The 20,150-nt window shown below is 51.9% G+C and overlaps 1 protein-coding gene across 3 annotated transcripts in view; it reads right to left on the bottom strand.

Moving 5' to 3' along the window:
- SH3PXD2A (SH3 and PX domains 2A) overlaps positions 1 to 20,150 on the bottom strand; it is a 229,280-nt gene that overhangs the window by 93,476 nt on the left and 115,654 nt on the right. For all 3 annotated transcript variants that reach the window (XM_005878211.2, XM_005878213.2, XM_005878212.2), the window contains exons 4-5: positions 11,553 to 11,629; positions 873 to 964 (exon numbers count right to left, since the gene is read on the bottom strand). In XM_005878211.2, coding sequence (XP_005878273.1) covers positions 873 to 964; positions 11,553 to 11,629 — 169 coding nt within the window. The remainder of the gene's footprint in view (positions 1 to 872; positions 965 to 11,552; positions 11,630 to 20,150) is intronic.

The raw sequence follows: 20,150 nt of genomic DNA, 5'->3' as shown, positions 1-20,150 counted from the left end.
AAGGCAGGCAGAAGGCGTGGAAAGACTATGGGCCTCTGTTTGACATCAGCAAATTGTGGGTTCACGTCCCAGCTCCAGCTGGAGCCTTGGTTTCCTTATCTGAGATGTGGGGGTAAGGATGTAGAACTCCTGGTGCAAACTCTCTCACGAGCCTGGCACGTAGTAGGTACAGTGAGAGCGATGTCTCTCTCCTGGAGAGAACACACACTTGTATCTCATTTTGTCGTCTGCCAAGCGCCTGCCCAGCCCTCAGGTCATCTGAGTTTCACAGGAATCCTCGGGGGTAGCAAGGGCAGGGGTGAATCGCTATCCCTCTGTACAGATGAGACAAGAGGGGCTCAGGGAGTGGTCTGCTGTGAGGGGGTGTGGCTCGCTGGCAGCAGAGGAGGGCTGTGAACGCAAGACTCTGCGTCCTATTCCGGAGGTTCTCCACTAACGACTCCACCTTGTGAGCCAAGTCACTGCTGGGTTTCTGAAGGTCCGCAGCCTCTGCTTGTTTCTTAAGCCTGTGGCAGCCAGCAAGGGAGACGGCCGCTGTCAGGCCAGGTGAGCCTCTGAGCCGGATCATGCTTTTTCCTCCCTCAAGGGTCCGGGCCACCTTGGGCTTGGTCTTACAGCACGAATAAGGAAAAGGGCCCCTTTCGGCTGGACTGCCGTGGAGGTGCAGGCTGTGCACTTTACAACCTCCCTGGCACCACTCACAGAAAGGGCTGTATGAATGGCACCCCTGGGGCTGTGCGGCACACACCCTGGTCTTCAGGATCTCTCCTCCCCATCGCCACATGGCACCTGCCTCTCCAGCACCCGCCCCTCCCGCACCCGCCTCTCCCACACCTGCCAGCCACACAGGAGCCGCCGGAGCTGCCACTTACTCTTTTGGAGGGTTGACATCTTCTGGCCGGGCCTCAAAGAACTGAAAGACTTCATCACACTGTGAAATGTGGGGAGGGAGCCGGACAAGCGCCTGTGGGAAGATGGGAGAAAGGGCGTTAGGCCTGAGGAAACTGGGACCAGAAAACCAAAAGCAGGGTCAACGTGGGCCAACAGTGATGGGGAGGCTCAAAAACTGTGCTGAGGAAGGTAGTTAACTGGCCACCCACCCATTCGACCAGACAACTAGTCAACAGATTAACCAATCAGCCAATTAATGAAACAACTCTCCATCTGTCCATCCACCCCATCAACTAACCATCCAGTCAATTCATCACTAACCAATCAGTCAACTAATAAAAATAATGAAAAATACAGTCAATCATCTAGCCAACAATTCAACCAACCAAACACCGACCATTCAACTAGCCAATCAAAGCAACTAAACAATCAGCCAATCAAAAGAAAGCAATGACCACTGAACCCTACTAGGTCTCAGGGCCCTAGGGATCTACTCATTCTGCATGAACGCTGAAAGAATTCTCATGTTCCCCCCAAGTAAGTCCAAGATCTCTAGCCTGACAATCCAAGGTTTTATCCCACCAGCCTTGTCTCCTACTAGCCACAGTCCAGCTGCACCAGATGCCCACACTCCCTAAACACTGACTGCACGATTAACCATTTAACAAGTTGATAATTCTACCCAGGAAAACAGGGAGCTACCACGGAGTTTGAAAGGGAGAGAGGTTTTAGAAAGACTCTTCGAAGCTGAGTTCCGAAGGATGGGTAGGAATTAACTGGCCAAGGTAGGCGGGGAGGTCAAGCATGGAGGGTCCAGGAGCTGAATGAGGTCAGAGCCCTGAGAGCACTGAGCAAAGGGGAGGAGGCCAGAGCCTGCCATAGCAGGGTCTTCTTCAGCTAAGCTGAGGATGCCTGGAGGAGCAGGATAAGCTAAGGGTGTAGAAAGGCATCTGAGAAGAGCGGGCATGAGGTAGGCTAGAAGGGTTGGATAGGCAGAGAGGAGAGAGAAAACTGTCCAGGGAGGACTGTGGGCCAGCTATGAGCTCACTGTCCCGGGAAGACTGAGAGTCTGCTGCAGGAAAGCGAGAGATCACGGTCAGCCGATGGTCAGAGTTCCTGTCACACACCAGCGTGGACTCCACACCTTGCAGCCTGGGGCACGGGGACGCCTGACCAGACCCAGACGAACATGAGGGGGTGGGGCGAGGGGAAGCCCTGCTTCTGGGCCCCTTCATCCAGTATAGAGAGAAAACACTGGAATGATCCTTTGGTCCAAACTGACAGGAGCGGTCACTGCTAGAGCTGGGCTGAGAGACAGGGCCAAGGACTCTGGGCTGGAGCCAGGAGAGGAAGAGGAAACCCCAGGATGGCCGGAGTGAGGAACTGCTGATAAAGGGGCTCCAGGTCAGTGGTCAGTTGGACAAGACCCTTTCCTAAACCTGTGCCTCCCAGCCACCTCCACCAGTACCCGAGCCAGCGGCTCCCGTGCCAAGCATGCTGAGACCTCCGGTGCAGTCGCTGGGAACCCTCCTGATGAGGTCATGAGGGCAGAGCTCATCTGCGTGTTACAGATTTGGGGACGGAGGCTCAGGGAGGCCACGTGGCCTGCCCACAGGCCCCATCGAGGGTGGGAAAGACCTCGCTAGAAGGTAAGCTCCATGCGGGCCGGGACTTTAGTCGGACCTGTGGACTGTGTCTCCAGATCCTAGAAGAGTGCCTGGCCCAGGAAGTATTTGTTTGAATGAATGAAGTCATGAAAGAATAAATAAGGGTTGTGATGTGCGGAAGCCCAAATAAGTGGGACACGATAATGGGGCATGAAAGCACGTGTGGTCTCAGGCTGCATCAACAGAATGATTGTGTTGAGGAAGAGGGAAGTGGTAGTTTAATCCTCTGGGCCGATCAGGTAGCAATCCAAGTGTGGCATTGAGCAGGAGGCATCCTACCACAATGGCCCTTGTCAATGCCGAACCCACACCCGGGCAAGATGAGACAAGGTCCTATTCCATAACATATAAGGCAACACTGTAACTCCCAGCTGTTCCTTCTAGAGCCCGTGGCTTTCCATGGGTCTCTAACAGATCACATCCGCACGAACAGCCAGGAAACAGAAAGGAAGGGAATTTAACATTTAATAAGCAACTACCACGTGTCAGGCACTGTCCTAGGCCCCCTGACTCTCCAATGATCTGACAAAGAACGGAGGTTTTTCCATGTGTGTCTGACACGGGGCTGTGCCCTGGTACAGGGATGAGCCAGACACGGCCCCTGCACCCACAACAGCACACCCGATGATGTGTTGCCCATTTTGTCCCCATTGTCTCTGTTTACCAGGGGGATACTGTGCTCAGAAGGTAGGATGGGTGGAAGTTGCCCCCACAGAGTTCAAGTTTTCATTTAATATACGTGGTATGTGCTGTTTTCTTCCCCAGGAAGGAGAGAAGGAAAAGGGAAAGAAAGACTGAGGAAGAAGAGAGGAAAAGACACAGAGAGGCCCGGCTGATGCGGTTCAGTGGTTGAGCATCAACTTATGAACCAGGAGGTCATAGTTTGATTCCCAGTAGGGGGCATACAGGAGGCAGCCAATCAATGATTCTCTCTCATCATTGATTTTTTTTTTTCTCCCTCTCACTTATGAACCAGGAGGTCATAGTTTGATTCCCAGTAGGGGGCATACAGGAGGCAGCCAATCAATGATTCTCTCTCATCATTGATTTTTTTTTTCTCTCTCCCTCTCCCTTCCTCTCTGAAATCAATAAAAATATATTAAAAGAGAGAGAGAGAGAGGATGGCAGAAAGGAGAGAGAGCTGGAGACAGAGAGACAGGAACATGGAGAGAGATAGAGACAGAGATGGAGACAGATACAGATAGAGATAGAGAGAGAGACAGAGACAAATACTAGACAGAGAGACAGCAACAGAGAGAGAAGGGGGAAGCAGGCATGTGCAGACCCAGTGCTCCTGGCAGGAGGCAGGAGGGGTCAGAAGGGAACGCTGATGGCTTGGGATGGGTAGGAGGCAGGAGGAGCCCATCACAGGGACCTGAGCTCTGTGTGCGCAGAGTCGCTGCCAGGGCCACCTCCCTGACAGGGACAGGGAGGGGATGCAGGGCAGGTTTCCAGTGGCCAAGCGCTAGCACCCTCCCAGCTCAGCGCACTGCCACCCGCCAGGCGCAGAGCCCGCCAGGCCGCAGCTCACCCAGCACTGGTGGTGAACACAGGGGCTCTTCATGCCGACAGAGACCGGCATTCTGGGGGCAGAGGCCGCGTGGGCCCGAGGGCCTCAGACAAAGGGGCCTTTTGGTGGAACCACTGCAGACATCTTTATTAATAGGGAGCCTCGAGGGGAGCGCATTGAGAGCTCGTCCTGATTTCAGGCTGACAAGAGGCTCTCGGCTCAGAGCAGCTTCCATCAGAGCAGCCGCCAAGCCCATCTCTGGCCAAAATCATTTGGCAGGAGAGCCGGTGCTGAGCAGTCAGTCCTGGAGGCCTGGGCGGGGGACGGCTGCCAGAGCCGGGGAACCCCCACACCCAGCCGTCCCGAGAGGAGCAGGTAGGGCCAATATATAGGAACTTCTGGGGCACCACCCCCCGGCTCAGGCCTGAAGTTCTGCCATTGAACATTCGAGATGCAGGCCAGGGGGTGTGAAGTTGGGGCCCCAGGACCAGGCAGACGTGGGTTTGAGTCCTGGCTGTGCCATTCGCCAGGATGCTGTGTGATGCGGAATACATTACTATTTGCCCTCTCTGAGCTCAGTGCAATGGGTCTGGTATGGCCCCTACCTGTTCGAAGGTTAAGTGAGATCATAAATATGAGGAGCCTAGCACAGCGCCTGGCATCAAGCAAATGCTCAGTAAATGCTAGCTATTGCACTGTGGTCTTCGTTGCCATTATTCTGCAGGTGAAAGCAATGATGCATACTAGAAAGAACACTGGAAGGGGAGTCCGGAGACCTCAATTCTAGCTCCAGTGCTGCCTTTCTATACTTGCTGCATGACCTTGGGCAGCTCGCCTCACCTCTCCGGTTGTCGTTTCTTTTAGGATAAAACAGACTAGCTCTGGAATCTCAAGCTATATCTCATGGAACACCTGTCTGATGAGATAACATGAGTTCTGTGGGCACATGTGAAAGGATGTTTTGTAGATCCCCATCTTGGTCTTGGAAATCACCATGTTCATTATCATAGCAAAGGCTCTGAGAAGTCCTGCAGGAAAGAAACCTGTAGAGCTTTGTTAGGCCCGCATTTACTAATCGTAATGACATCCTGAGACTGCCTCATTTAATCATCACATTAAATCCGAGATAGGTATGAGCATGATTCCAATTCCACATTAGGATAAACTAAAGCACAGAGAGGTTAAGCAATTTCCCAAGGCCACAGAGCTAGTAAGCAGCAAGACTTTAAATGGGGCCATCTAGTCCAGAGCCTACGCTCTGTCTGATCTACTTCTCTCTACCGCCTCCACCATTACCCACAGGTCTCTGACTGTAGAGCTGGTTTTCCAAACGATTCCTACTGACAGCCCAGGGAACACAGCTGGGGCAAATCCAGACCAGAGACATTCTGAAGTTTCTTCCAGCTCTAACAGCCAGCGGCTCCAGGACTGTAAATAGCACCACTATCAGTGACTTCAGTGTCAGATCTATCGATCAATCTCACTGAGCCTTTCCGAACAGAGCTTTGCCTCAGGGGAGGTTGAAGGGTCGGAAGGCCCCCTAGGAGGGAGAAGGGCTGGAATGACCACAGAGCCCTCAGCATCTAGGGAGGGGCCACTGTCCCCTGGGGCTGCTTAGAGCATGCAGAATGTCAGCTGAGCTAACATCAGTCCCCATCCAACCTTGGCATCCTGTGGTCCAGGGGGTGGGCGAGCTGGCTGACAGCAGATCTGGAGAAACAGGGTGAGGGGAGGGGCTGAGGGCAGTGGGTGCCTAGGCACTCAAGAGCCATCCAGCTGTGCCCATCAGCCAGTTCTTCCAGGGCCTCCCTCCCCCAGACCTCACCTGCCCTGAAGTCTCCAGCTCCTGGCCCCTGAGACCATTTCCTGGGAGCCAGTGGCATGGGCCACCACTTGGCAACATATTACCATTCCAGATGGTGCAGATTCAGATAAGGGAGAGGGTGGCCGTACTGCACGTCTCTGAGACCCCCTCTCAGGTGCTCGGGCCCGAGCCTGGTCTTTGCAAGTGGAGCAGCGTGGGAGGGGGCCCTAGCCAGGCTGTGTTCAGACCCTCTGCTCCGAAATGAACCCCCTCCATGAAGCCCACCACACTGGGTAACGCTTGTCTCAGGACAAAAAGCGAAGTTCTGCATTTAGCAAAACAAGGTGTGTGCCCTGCTCTTTCCTCGGGATCAGACATTTTCCCCTTTTTATCAGCTTCATTTTGGTTTCTAATCAATGGACATCTCTAGGTAAAAGCCCAGTGACCCTGCGTAGGGTGTGGGGGGGTGTCATGGGGGTCAGCGTTCTGCCCATTTGGCCCCCATCTCCACTCCTGGGGCTCCTCTATCCTGCCCCAACTGTTCCTTCTACATCACTTTCTAGGAAGCTGGGAGCTCACAGCATTTCTGTAAATCAGAGTATCTCAAACACAGGAGTTCTCTTTTTAAAGGATTTAGGCAGCAAATCCTTTTGAAACAGAAATAGTGTCTAATTTGCGGCTACAGTTTAAGCCATTTCACAAGGGGTCCTAGTACATCGGGCCTTGGGGACATGTCACCCTCTTTCGAGGTTTCCTGTGCTTGTATGTGATCTTTGCATCTTGTCATCAGATACTGGCTGGACGCCCACGTGGGCCAGGCTTCTTGCTGGTGAGTGAAGACACAAGGAAACAGAGGGCGCCTTCCAGGAGCGCCTGGCCTGGAGGAGATGGACACACGGATGCTACCCTGCTCCTGGGAATAATGTGTGATGTGGAGGCATGTACAGGGCTTTCTGGGGAATGGAAGAGAAGGGGTCAGCTTTCCCCAGGGAGTCGGGAGGTTTCTGGGAGGGACCCTGTGGAAGCTGAACACTTCCCCAGGCGAGGGGCTAGCACAGGCCCAGGGGCAGAAGCCTCAGGGGGTCTGGCTAGTTGGGAAATGGCCAAACTTCTGGCAGACTGGACGGTGGAGTTCAGAGGAGAGAGGTGAGAGCTTCGCCTGAGCAGCACTTGGAAGCACCCCACAGAGGGCCTGGCTGAGCCACTCAGCGGTTCTTATGGGCAATGGGCTCCTCTGAGGGCCTTTAAGGAGGAAGGGACAGGCTGGAAACACCTTTGCCCGGGGCTGTCTGGGCCAGAGCAGACGGGGAGATTCTACCAACTAGGTTCCCCTATAGACTCAGACCACGGGGGAAGCATGGACCAATCAGTCTTGCCTCTCCGCCTCAGTCTCCGCCATGAGCAATGAAGTTACTCTCCCATCTAGGACTGAGCATGCAAGGAGCTTTGGTGCCTCTTAAAGGACTCTTTTGGTTGCAACATGAACTTTTCTCTCTCTCTTTTTTTAATTTGTTTTTATTGATTTCAGAGAGGAAAGGAGAAAGAGAGAGAGATAGAAATATCAATGGCGAGAGAATCATTGATCGCTGCCTCCTGCACACCCCACACTGGGGATTGAGCCCGCAACCGGGGCATGTGCCCTGACCGGGTATGGAACCGCGACCTCCTAGTTCATAGGTCGACGCTCCACCACTGAGCCACGCAGACTGGGTCTTTCTCTTTATTAATGAGAACCAATGATGGGCCATGGTGGAACATTCCCACGGTGGGAGGGAGAACACCCGGGACTAAGAACCACCACAAGTCATAGCCTCTGCTTTCAAATCTGGGAAATGGGGATAAAAATGAATGCGCCCGTGAGATTCAGAGGGTCTTGTTGGGCTTGGAGTCCCTCCCTCAGTCTAACTACAGCCAACCCCTCATCGCTCCCACAAAGAAAGCCATCGATCCTGAAGGCAAGCCTATCGCTGACAGCGGAATAGAAGCAAGCTCCGCTTTTTAGACAGCAAAAATGTTTGCCACACCCACCAGGAAACAGAGACTTGTACAAATGTCATTAACATGGCAAAGGGGGAGCTGATCATCTCAAACACTCTCACCCCTCCATTCCCCGACCCCTGAGATATTTATATTATCCCCTAGACAAATTCTGCAAACATGTCTGTCACAGGCAGGAACGGGGTAAATGGAATCACTTATAAAATTGTTAGTCCGAGCCCCTAAAGTATAGCTCAAGCTTATTAGTGAGATGAAAGTTTTCAACTTGTTGAGGCCACGGAACCATTAAATATTAACCGCATAACCATGCTGCCTATTAAGTTAATTTATGGAGTCAAAGCAATGCCTTTGGAACCCCTCTTGATAGACACCTGGCCCTCAAGTGCCACATAAAACAATTACTGGCTGGCGCTCGCTGAATTTTCCGTGACGCTCATCCAATCTGCTCCATATATGTTTGAAATTAACAGAGATGTGGGCTGTGAAATCCCCATTAGGCAGGGGGAATGCCTGAAGTCTGGGGAGGTCCACTGCATGGTCAGACTTTCCACATCTGAGTCCTGGCAGAGGAGCTGGCAGCTCTGTGCACAGCGCCAGCTTCACAATTTGGGGTGCGTTTGAATCCCCAGCAAATCCTGGCCTCGGAGTGCACGTTGTCTAGCAGGTCCAGGAAGAAGGTGTTGGCCAGCCAAGCAGAGCTGCATATGCAGAGTACAGCAAATACACCCTCCCCCCGCCCCCGAAATTCTAAGCAGTGTGTCCAAGGACAGGCATAGACAAGGGAAGGGCTGGCCATAGAGTGGACTACACATGGCATTGACAGTGGACTTTGCTGTCGGGAGCAGTGACGTTGAATGAAGTGTTGGGTCCTGAGTGGCCATAGATTGGGCCATCGGGTGGCAGAGCTGTGAAATGCAACCCTGGGTGGCAGTGACCACGGAGGCTACTGCCTTATTCCTGATGTCCAGTCCAAGGTCATTCTAAGGTCCCAGACAATCAGACCACAGATCCCAGCTTTCTAATTCAGCAGAATTAAAGGTCACTTCTGCACTGCCCTGCCCCCCACCATTCTCAGAGTAAATTACGGCCTGCGAGATGTCTGGCTGCTTGGTGAACACATGACATTGCCCCTCATTGCCTGGCTCTGAGCCAGCCGTTCTTGTCTGAGCTAATCAGGTTAGGAGGCTCCTCCTCTTGCAGACCCCACTTAAATGGCTCCCTCAGCCACTAGCAGCACTCCTGGGACCCCAGAGTCCCCCTGGCTCTCATCCTGATTCAGGAGTCCTGTCCAAAGCCTGACCCCAGGGGATGAGCTGTTAGGGGTCTCCCCCTCCAGATGATCTAGGAGGGGGCATTTCCACAGAGCCCACCCGCAGATGCCCGGGCTCCACCACCGAGGCTGCCATGAGGCATGAATCCCAGCTGGAAGATGCGTCCCCCTACCCTTTGCTCTCTCCTCCATTAGCTTTGCCCATTTATTTAACTTCTTGGGAAGGAATGAAGAGAAATAAAAGCTCGGGCTGCAGCCATCAATTTAACTGGAAATGGCAAATGCCCTTTAGAGAGAAAAAGGAATTCAGGCATACCTTGTTTTATTGTGCTTTGCTTTCTCATACTGCGTAGATGTTGCCTTTTTTACAAATTGAAGGCAAGACCCTCCACCAGCAAGAAGATGATGACACTTGCTTTATTGCGGTGGTCTGGAACCGAACCGCAGCCTCTCCTAGGTCGGCTGGATTGGTCTGAGGAAAGGGAGCTTCTGGTTTCAGGGAATAATTCATCATCAGGGCATCCTTTCAGGTTAAGGAAGAAAATGTGACTGGTATGACCTGCACAGTCACGGAATTCAGACTCAGCTTAACGCAGAGTCTGTGGGAGTGCTTGTCGGCCCCGTCAATTTAGCAACATGATTCTTTTATATAAAATTTTTTAAAAATATATTTTATTGATTTTTTACAGAGAGGAAGGGAGAGGGATAGAGAGTTAGAAACATCGATGAGAGAGAAACATCGACCAGCTGCCTCCTGCACACCTCCTACTGGGGATGTGCCCACAACCAAGGTACATGCCCTTGACCGGAATCGAACCTGGGACCCTTCAGTCCGCAGGCCGACGCTCTATCCCCTGAGCCAAACCGGTTTGGCAGCAACATGATTCTTATTTGAGCATTTTTATTGCCAAACGGTGATTGAGAAATATCAAACATTAGCACAAAAAGGAATCTTTAAAAAAATATTTTTTTTTATTGATTTCAGAGAGGAAGGGAGAGGGAGGGAGGGAGGGAGAGAGAGAGAGAGAGAGAGAGAGAGAGAGAGAAAGAAATATCAATGATCAAAGAGAATCATTGATCAGCTACCTCGAGCATGCCCCAAACTGGGGATCGAACCCGCAACCTGGGCATGTGCCCTGACCAGGAATCGATCTATGATTTCCTGGTTCATAGGACCACTGAGCCACACTGGCTGGGCAAAAAGGAATCTTATGGTCACAACTCTGTGTAGGGACAGAGTATTTCAGAATAACAAGCACTGAGATATACCTTCCCTCTCTCCACCCCTTTCATGAACCCTGTGAAAGAGTTGTTTCTATCTCCCTTTTACAGATGAGGAAACTGGGGCTCAGAGAGGCAAAGTAACTCTCCCAAAGTCACAGAGCTAGGAGGTGAGCACTGGGGTCTGACCCCAGCTCTAGTACTAGCACTCACAACAAAACGTTATCCCACTTGCCTCTCAGATTCCACAGTAGGTTTAGCTTAAGAAATTCCATCTCCATGAAAGCCAGTGGCACCCAGCGGTAACATTCAACTTTCTGCCATGGAATAATAACAAAAAGGTAGCATCTACTGAATGCTTCCTCTGTACCAGACACTATGTGCTGTGGCTCAAATGTGTCAGTTCATTTCCTCCCCAGAACTACCTTCTGCAGAGGCACTATTCTCCCTAAGGTACAGGTGTGGAAAATGAGGCTCCAGGAAGTTAAGTAACTTGCCCAAGCTCTCGAAGCTAGTGAGGAGTTCAACCCGCCCAGAGACCTCTCACTCTGCCTATAGGGGCCTAGGCTCTAATTCAAGCAGAAAGGCAACAGGCTCTGCATCTGGACATCGCTGTCACACTCCCATCTGCGCTCTGGCATGGGCTCTCCTAGTGCAGGTGCGTACACTTGCCGTGTGTGTGTGTGTGTGTGTGTGTGTGTGTGTGTGTGTATGCACGCACACACATTTGCACCTATGAAGATGTGTCCATGAACTCTGTAACTACCAAGTCTTCTGTGAATAAACAAATATATGTTTCGAATGCTCTTAAACCCAGAACCGATTCCAACAACGTCCCAACAGGAACTCAAAGCAGCAGTTCTACGTCCAGCAGAAGGTCACATACAGAATCCCTTCCGCAGGAAGCCCTTCGCTGAGCTCCCAAGCCCGTGGAAGTGATTTAAAATGGCGTTTTGTAAACATGGACATGTCCTGAAAGGAGTAGAGGCTCAGCTGTGAGCCTGAGGCCCTCAGAGGGTGGCCCAGTCATGGGGTGGCCCCTCCCCAAGGGACACCCATACCCACCCCTCTGACCAGGAAGCACCAGGCCCCAGGATGTATCTGCTAAACCACAGCAGAGGGTTCCGAACAGACAGACTTCCTTCACAGATGGACAGAAGGGGCGGCCCCCAAGCCCCCACACAGCCTTACCCGGCAGTACTCGTCGATGGGCTTCAGCCTCCTCACAGCGACGTCCCGGATGTGGCTTCTCCGGAAGAGGATTTTGCCTGGAAGAAAAATGCTTGTGAGCCAGGTGATTCCAGGTAAAACTGCCACAGGGACCTGGGACCCTCCCCTCTCAGTCCCCTCTCCCTTGGCTTCTCAGCACCTTAGCTGGCCACCACCTCTGCTTGTTGTCAAGGCAACAAGGGAGTAGTCACCTCTTTCAGGGGGCAGGAGGCACCCAAGGCTGAGAGCCCAGGACCTCTCAGGCAGGCGAGGAGCCCTGGAGGCTGCCATCTGGTCCAGGTCACCGTATCTGGGTCTAATGGCAGGATCAATGCCCAGACGTGGGCACAGCTCCCAAGTGACCTCGCAAATAAATACAAAGGATGGCCCCACCCAACGCTGTGTTTTGTTTTCAGGCCCATCCCTACTTGAGAAATCGGCATTAGTTCCTGCCAGCCGGGCAGGAATTCCTATTCTTAGTTTAAGTGGGTGGCTATTTCCAGGGCGGGCACAGGCCAATGCCGAGGGGGCCTGACTGTTCCCCAACTTCTCTGACACACAGCCTCCAGCCGTCCGGACCACTGCATGGCTGTGCTGATATACCCTTTTACAGGCATGGGCAAGGCTCACAGGAAATGCCAACCCCTCCAACCTTCCCAGCAGGCTCCTCTGAACTAGCAGAATGCAATGATAACAAATAGGTCAATGCACAGTCCTTCACAATAATTAAATTTGGAATATGAACTCTTTGGCCTGACATTCAAGGCCCAAAGACAATCACGCTGACATTTCTATGCCCAAAGACCATCAATGTCTAGGGCCAATGCCCCCTCTTCAGAGGCCTTCCCTGATTGGCCACGCTGGGAGCAATCTCCACCTTTCCAGGGCATCCACGCACATCGTCCATTCCTCAGGCATTCGTGCATTCTGCTGTGGTTACAGCTATCGTGAGTCTCCTTCCACCAGGGGCCTGTCTGTCTCATCTGAGCTGGGATACTGTGAAGTGCTCATGGCACAGCCACTAGGTGTACCGGTTAATAATGCTGATTTCTTTCAATAGATGGGGTTACACATTTGTTGGTATATATGTGATTTGATATGTATGCTATTTTGTTGTATTGACAATAAGCTTCAAAACTTCATGTCAAATTTTCTGAAGGTGTTACCATCATATGCAGATTGAGCGTTAACTGGTTAATAATGCGGATTGAGCGGTAACCGGTTAGCGATTCGGATTAATTATTGACCGCTTAGTAATGTGGATTTTGTAATCAAAGAAAACACGATAATTTCAAGAGAAACATCAAAAGGGCTTTATTCAAAGTAATGTCTATCGCTAGCACTTTTCTTCAAAATAATGAATTAAAACTTCCCGCAAATGCTCTTTATTTGGCACAAAATTCGACATTTTTAAGTGTAAAAATACCTATGATGTTAACACCTTCAGAAAATTTGACATATGAAGTTTTGAAGCTTGTTGTCAATACAACAAAATAGCATACATATCAAATCGCATATATATTAACATATGTGTAACCCCATCTAGTGAAAAAAATCTGCATTATTTACCGGTACACCTAGTATACCAGGCATCTGTTGTCTAAATCTATCCTATTTCCCCCTGGAGAGCCTCCCTCCTCCATTCCTAGTCCTTATGGTTCAGATGAGGGACCCCACACCCCCTGGCAACAAGGTAGGCATGTGATCCTGCCTAGAAAACCAGAGTCACAGTGATTAGCTCAGAGGTAGGCAGGGAACCTGGTCTGGGCCAATGAGGATCAGCCCTGAGACTTCTGCTGGTGCCTTCTTTCTCCCAAAGTTGCTAAGCTGGTAGGACAAAAATCTGGAGCTTCTAGTGCCATCTTTCTTCTGCCTCAGAAGGAAACCAACTGAGAGAAAGGATCTGTGCCTGGCATAAGGTAGGCACTCAATAAATGTTTCTCGAATGACTGAAAAGCAGAGCCAAGAGATAGCGAAGGGCACATTTCTTTGACATCATTTGAGTGCCTGGATATAGCTGTTCCTGAACCCAGAGTTTGCCTGGCACTTTTACTTTCATGAATAATTATTTTTTATTTAAACTGGTTGGAGATGGGTTTTCATCACTTGCATTAAAGGAGCCCTAATTGAGATAACTGCCATTGCACATGAACAAATGTGTAGACCACATGCGAATCCACTTAAGCGTCCTCTGTCTAGATCCAACTGAAGTACAGAGAAAAGCTTGGCTTCTCCAGGTTGTTTCCCCAGAAACAGACCCAGACAGACCCAGGGACAAGGAGTGGATTGCATGTCTTTTATTTGGGAGGTGATCCTGGGAAGTACAGTGGGAGAATGGGGAAGGAAGGCAGGGAAGTGGAGGAAGCATTACACAGCTAGTTCATCACTCTGCGTCTCCAGAGTGTAGTTCTGTGAGGAACTTGGGGGTAGGAAGTGGAGGGAATGAAGATCATACCTCAGAGGTATCCGAATTGAGGGCAAGGAGGCTCGGGTATTTATCCCACCACCCCCTGGCTTATTATTGAGCTTCCGAGAGCATTGCCTCCATGGTCCCTCTGGCTGAATGTGCCCGGAGAGCATTAACTCCATGGTACCTCTGGCTGAGTGTGCCCGGAGAGCGTTAACTCCATGGTCCCTCTGGCTGAGTGTGCCCGGAGAGCATTAACTCCATGGTACCTCTGGCTGAGTGTGCCCGGAGAGCGTTAACTCCATGGTCCCTCTGGCTGAGTGTGCCCGGAGAGCATTAACTCCATGGTACCTCTGGCTGAGTGTGCCCGGAGAGCGTTAACTCCATGGTCCCTCTGGCTGAGTGTGCCCGGAGAGCATTAACTCCATGGTACCTCTGGCTGAGTGTGCCCGGAGAGCGTTAACTCCATGGTCCCTCTGGCTGAGTGTGCCCGGAGAGCATTAACTCCATGGTACCTCTGGCTGAGTGTGCCCGGAGAGCGTTAACTCCATGGTCCCTCTGGCTGAGTGTGCCCGGAGAGCATTAACTCCATGGTACCTCTGGCTGAGTGTGCCCGGAGAGCGTTAACTCCATGGTCCCTCTGGCTGAGTGTGCCCGGAGAGCATTAACTCCATGGTACCTCTGGCTGAGTGTGCCCGGAGAGCGTTAACTCCATGGTCCCTCTGGCTGAGTGTGCCCGGAGAGCATTAACTCCATGGTACCTCTGGCTGAGTGTGCCCGGAGAGCGTTAACTCCATGGTCCCTCTGGCTGAGTGTGCCCGGAGAGCATTAACTCCATGGTACCTCTGGCTGAGTGTGCCCGGAGAGCGTTAACTCCATGGTCCCTCTGGCTGAGTGTGCCCGGAGAGCATTAACTCCATGGTACCTCTGGCTGAGTGTGCCCGGAGAGCGTTAACTCCATGGTCCCTCTGGCTGAGTGTGCCCGGAGAGCATTAACTCCATGGTACCTCTGGCTGAGTGTGCCCGGAGAGCGTTAACTCCATGGTCCCTCTGGCTGAGTGTGCCCGGAGAGCATTAACTCCATGGTACCTCTGGCTGAGTGTGCCCGGAGAGCGTTAACTCCATGGTCCCTCTGGCTGAGTGTGCCCGGAGAGCATTAACTCCATGGTACCTCTGGCTGAGTGTGCCCGGAGAGCGTTAACTCCATGGTCCCTCTGGCTGAGTGTGCCCGGAGAGCATTAACTCCATGGTACCTCTGGCTGAGTGTGCCCGGAGAGCGTTAACTCCATGGTCCCTCTGGCTGAGTGTGCCCGGAGAGCATTAACTCCATGGTACCTCTGGCTGAGTGTGCCCGGAGAGCGTTAACTCCATGGTCCCTCTGGCTGAGTGTGCCCGGCGAGCATTAACTCCATGGTCCCTCTGGCTGAGTGCGCCCGGAGAGCATTAACTCCATGGTCCCTCTGGCTGAGTGCACCCCCTTGGCTAGAACAAAGCCCCCAGTTGCTCCCATGAGCAGTCCCTGGCAGGTAGAGGTGAATGGTAAGGGGACGACCTAGGAGCACTGAAAGCTGTGACAGTCTTCCCTGACTTCCCGTCTCCACAGGTACTGTCCCCAGCCCTGCTCCAGGGGAGCTTCACATGTGAGGCTTATTTTCCATTCATGTCGCTCATCTCTCCGCACGGGTGTGAGCAGGAGCCACAGGCTGCCGCTCCTTCCTCTGCAGCATCATACACTCCACTTAGCACCGGCTTTGCACACAGCAGGCGCCCAGTAGGTACTTTGGGCCATTCACAGTCCTCTCCCATTCTCTCCCTCAAGCTCTCCTTCCTCCCTTTTTCCCTGAGGCTGGGCAAAGGGGCTGTCTCCCCACCAGAGGATGACACTGTGCAGACTGGACAATGACATCAAGATGAATAGGCTCCACCACGTGTTCCTTTTGAAAGGAGATAAAACGCGATTTATCAAGACGCTGGAGACGGCCGCTGTTTCTTGGGGGAAGATGTCACAGATTTGGTATTCCTGGCCTCTCTGCCTCCTACCCTTTTTTGGTTGCCTGTCGCTTTATTGCCTGCATGTTGCAGGAGCATATGTGTGCAGCCATGGCGACAGCATGTAAACATAAACGCATGGCGTGAGGAGACCTGCTCTCGGGACTGACAAAATGACAGGCAGCCTGGGGCTGGGTTTCTGAGCCCTCAACCCAAGACCTGAGCCAGTTATCCGTCAGGAGCTGGAGGTCACCCAGGCCCAGTGACACCAGTGGGCAAGAGGTAGCTCACAGGAGCGAAAGGATCATCTAAGAAGCAGAGGAAACCAAAGGAGAGACCACAGGAGGGACCGGGGCCCACAGAGCTGGCATTGCCAGGCGCTCCTTTTGAAAGGAGATAAAACGTGGCTTGACCATTCCCCCAAAATTGTACTCCTGCCCTTTCTCTTCCTGTGGGAGACTAAAAGGGAAGGAGGGGGGTGGGGAGACGAACTAGGGCCCCCTCCCAGACCCCAACTCAAGGCTGGCCAAACCTCTAAGTTTGGTATCTTAAGATTATAAATATAGATATAGATAGAGTAGCTATGTAGATCACATAGGACCTGACCCATTTGCAGACGGAACTAGCAAAAGACAGTTAGTTAAGAACGACTGTGATGGCTGAAGCGTCAGTGGTCAAAATGAAGTTCAATCCCTTTGTGACTTCTGACCGGAGCAAGAACCATATAAAAGGCACACGAAGATTATGTCTCTTCCTCTTTCCAAAGAGTTGAGACAGAAGTAGTGTTCGATCCATACCCCTCGGAAAGGATGGTGAAGTTCAGGGTCCATGAGGACACTACACAGGCCAGCACATGGGTAAAGTGGTCCAGGTTTGCGGGAAGAAATAGGCCACCCACACCGAACAAGTGCAGTGGGAGCAGGCTCATCGCACAACTCTCCCTGCGGGAATCCCCCCAGCACGGTGGGTATCACTAGGCTACAGCTGGACCAAGACCGCAGAAAGACCCTGGGCCGTAAAGCCAAATCTCGCCTCGTGGGAAAGAAAAGGGGCAGATACGGGGAAGGAGCAACTGAGAAGATGAAGGCATTAAGTGATCTGACATACAACTTTCATTAAAAACTTAAAGTAAAAAACCCGAAAAGAACAATGGAGGCCTCCAGAAGGGCAGCCGGTTCTGAAAAGGGAGGTGGGTGAGGTCGGGAGATGGTGGGAGGGCTCCTCACCCACACTGGCATGGTCCCCACCTTGCCCCTCGGGCTCCCTCTGCAAGTGAGGCGGCCATGCCTCTGGGCTGGACCCCTCCAGCCCCAGGAGGCCTGCGGGTCTGCGCTCAGGTGCGGAGTCAGGACTTCCGTACCAGCCATTTCCCGGGGCATGTTTTGGAATCCCAACAGGGCTTCTCTCTTTCCCGCTGAAATCCTGACAGAAGCAACGTTTTCTTTTCTTGGGGCTTTGGCACAGGCAGCAGGGGCGGGAGGGGGAAGAGGGAGGGAAGATCTGGAAGGGATCCCACGGCCTCGACTTCTCTGTTAGGAATCCAAACCGCACTCTGAAAGCCAAACCGGTGACCGAGGGAGAGAGAAAAAAAGGAGGAGGAAAATCCCCATTAAGGAAGCCGAGACCACAGGGCATTAAAGGCCGCTTGTAAATATAATTCAGCCCGTTTATGGTGAGGCCAGGCTCCTGCCTGAGTCTTCAAAGCCAGGCAGATGCTGCCCCAGAAATACGATAAGCATCGTTAGGAAGATTACACACGGGGCCTGAAACAGACCTCAGGAGTTAACTCATTCCTGAGAATGGAAGAAAGCTGCCCAGCCCAACAGGGTCCTAGCATGTACACGGAGGCCCCTCTTCCCGCCACTCTGGGCTGGACTGAGAAGGCGGGACTCGCAGAAGGAGCAGAGGCCTGGGCTGGAGTCCTGGGCTAGCGTCCTGCCTGGGCCACTGGCTGCTGGGCCACTGTGTGACCTTGCAGTAGGTCCCTCCTCCACTGGGCCCTGTGCATTCTCATTGAGACTGAAGGGCTGGTCCTTTTCCAGCGGTCCTAAGATTTATCTAGTGGTGGTGATGGAATTGAGAGGAGCAGAGGAGGCATGAGACAAGTGTTAAAAGTAGCTAAGTGCTGACTCAGTGCCAGGCACATGCTAGGAGCTTTTCATTGGGTTTGTTCCTTAATTCTCACAAAGACTTTGAAGCAACTACTTTTAAAAATTTATTTATTTAAAAACGTTAAAAATTGATTTTTAGAGAGAGAGAGCAAGGGAGAAGGGGAGAGAGAGAGAGAGGAACATTGATGTGAGAGTGATACATGGATTGTGGCATCCCTCCTACCAAGGATCAAGCCTGAAACCCGGACATGTGCCCTGACTGGGAATCAAACCGGCAACCTTATGGTCTACTGGATGACGCCCCATCAACTGAGTCACACAGGGCAGGGCTGGAGCAAGTACTTTTATTATCCTCACTTTGCCCAGGAGGAGATGGTGGCTCAGAGGCTGAAGGACTTGACCAAACTCACACAGCACAGCTATTAAATGGCTGAGCTGGCATTTCAACCTGGGGATTTTGAGCTCAGATAGTGAGGAAGAAAAAGAAGACATGAATTCAAAGAGTTCTTTGGGCTCCAATCTCACCTTGAGAGTCTTGGGGAGCACTTAGGATTTTATTGTGTGTGTGGTGGGAACATTATTAATATCTCCTCCATGTCCGGTGCTGTGCCGAGGTCTGGGGATCAGCATCAGAAGCTGACTGAGCAATAAGCAAGCAATAACTTTGGAGAATGGGCTATGCCATGGTACATGGGGTACTGGCAGCCCTCCCGAGGTCTCTGCCTATCATATAAAGTGAATGAATGACTGACTGAGTGAATGGATGAGCATGAAGGGGTGAGAGCAAAAGGATGAATAGCTCAACAAAGCAGGGAAGGAGTGGTGACCCGGTGTCTAGGGGACTTAGGTGAGAAAGAACTCTTGAAACAGCAAACCTCCCCATTCTTTAAAGAACCTTTCCTCTACCCGCTTCTCCCGCCCTGGCTGGGCAGGTGCCAGCCCAGTAGGACCAGGGGGATGCTCACCCTCACAGGTGGATGGGTGTCACCTGGGGGATGTTGATCTTTGCCCCAACCCCCAATCTGGCCTGACCTTCTCACTGCAGGTGTCCACTCGGGGCCAGGACAGGTGAGGCACTGGCTCAGGAAGGTGCACATGCTTGGGTGGCAGAGGTGTTACTCCCTCCCTCCCAAAATGCCAGGCACTTAATGAGGCATTTTAGTGGTACCTGATGGGTCTTAGCAGTGGCATTTCCTTCTAGACAATGACTTATTTCAAGAAGGTGAAAGATGAGGCCAGAGCTCCTTCTCATTGATAGAGTGAAATAGGTAAAGAAAAGACAAAAGCTTCGGAGAGCAGTTAAACCCCTAAGCCCACCACAGCCTCCAGGCTCCTCCTTGTGAAATGTGATAGCCACTGGGTTCCTTGAGCAGAAGTAGGGGGACAGGGGCCCAGGAAGAACAGACACAGCACCAGGGAGCCCTGCCCCCCCGCCCCCAGCCATGAAGGATCTGTAGCAACTCCATGACTAGGAATGTGTTCTTACAAATGGGCAAGCACATACTACTGTTCAGGAGTGACAAGAACACACTGGCTACATGGGTAATAGTAGAGGGCTGGCCTCCAGGCCTCTTTTATCCATCCTGGCTCATTTATTCTTGGCAACCTCTCCTCTTCAAGATCTACAATGTCTGTATGTGAATGTACACATCTGCATATAACTCCCTCTTCCTTGCTTCTTTTGCCACCTGGAATGCTATCCATTCACCCATCCGTCCATCCATCTGTCCATCCATCCACTCATCCGTCCGTCCATCCATCCATCCATCCATCCATCCATCCATCCATCCATCCATCCATCCATCACTGTCTTGATGGAGGGCCTGCTCCAGGTGCTGGGACCACTGCTTTGAATGAGCCAGATGGGGGCCCTGTTTACTTTCTAACTAGGGGAGGGGGTGCCTGGAAGGGATACAGTATGCAATTTCATATCTAGTAAGTAGTTTGGTCACATATATATGTCTCCCCCCACCTCTATAAAGAGAATAAAATACCAGATGGGAGGGGGATTTGGGGAGGGGTAGAAAAGGGGAAAGGATTAAGATGTACAAATTGCCAGTTATAAAAACAGTC

This window comes from Myotis brandtii, unplaced genomic scaffold (genome assembly GCF_000412655.1).
Source record: "Myotis brandtii unplaced genomic scaffold, ASM41265v1 scaffold550, whole genome shotgun sequence".
Lineage (NCBI taxonomy): Eukaryota > Metazoa > Chordata > Mammalia > Chiroptera > Vespertilionidae > Myotis > Myotis brandtii.
This window is presented reverse-complemented; position numbering and strand designations above follow the sequence as displayed.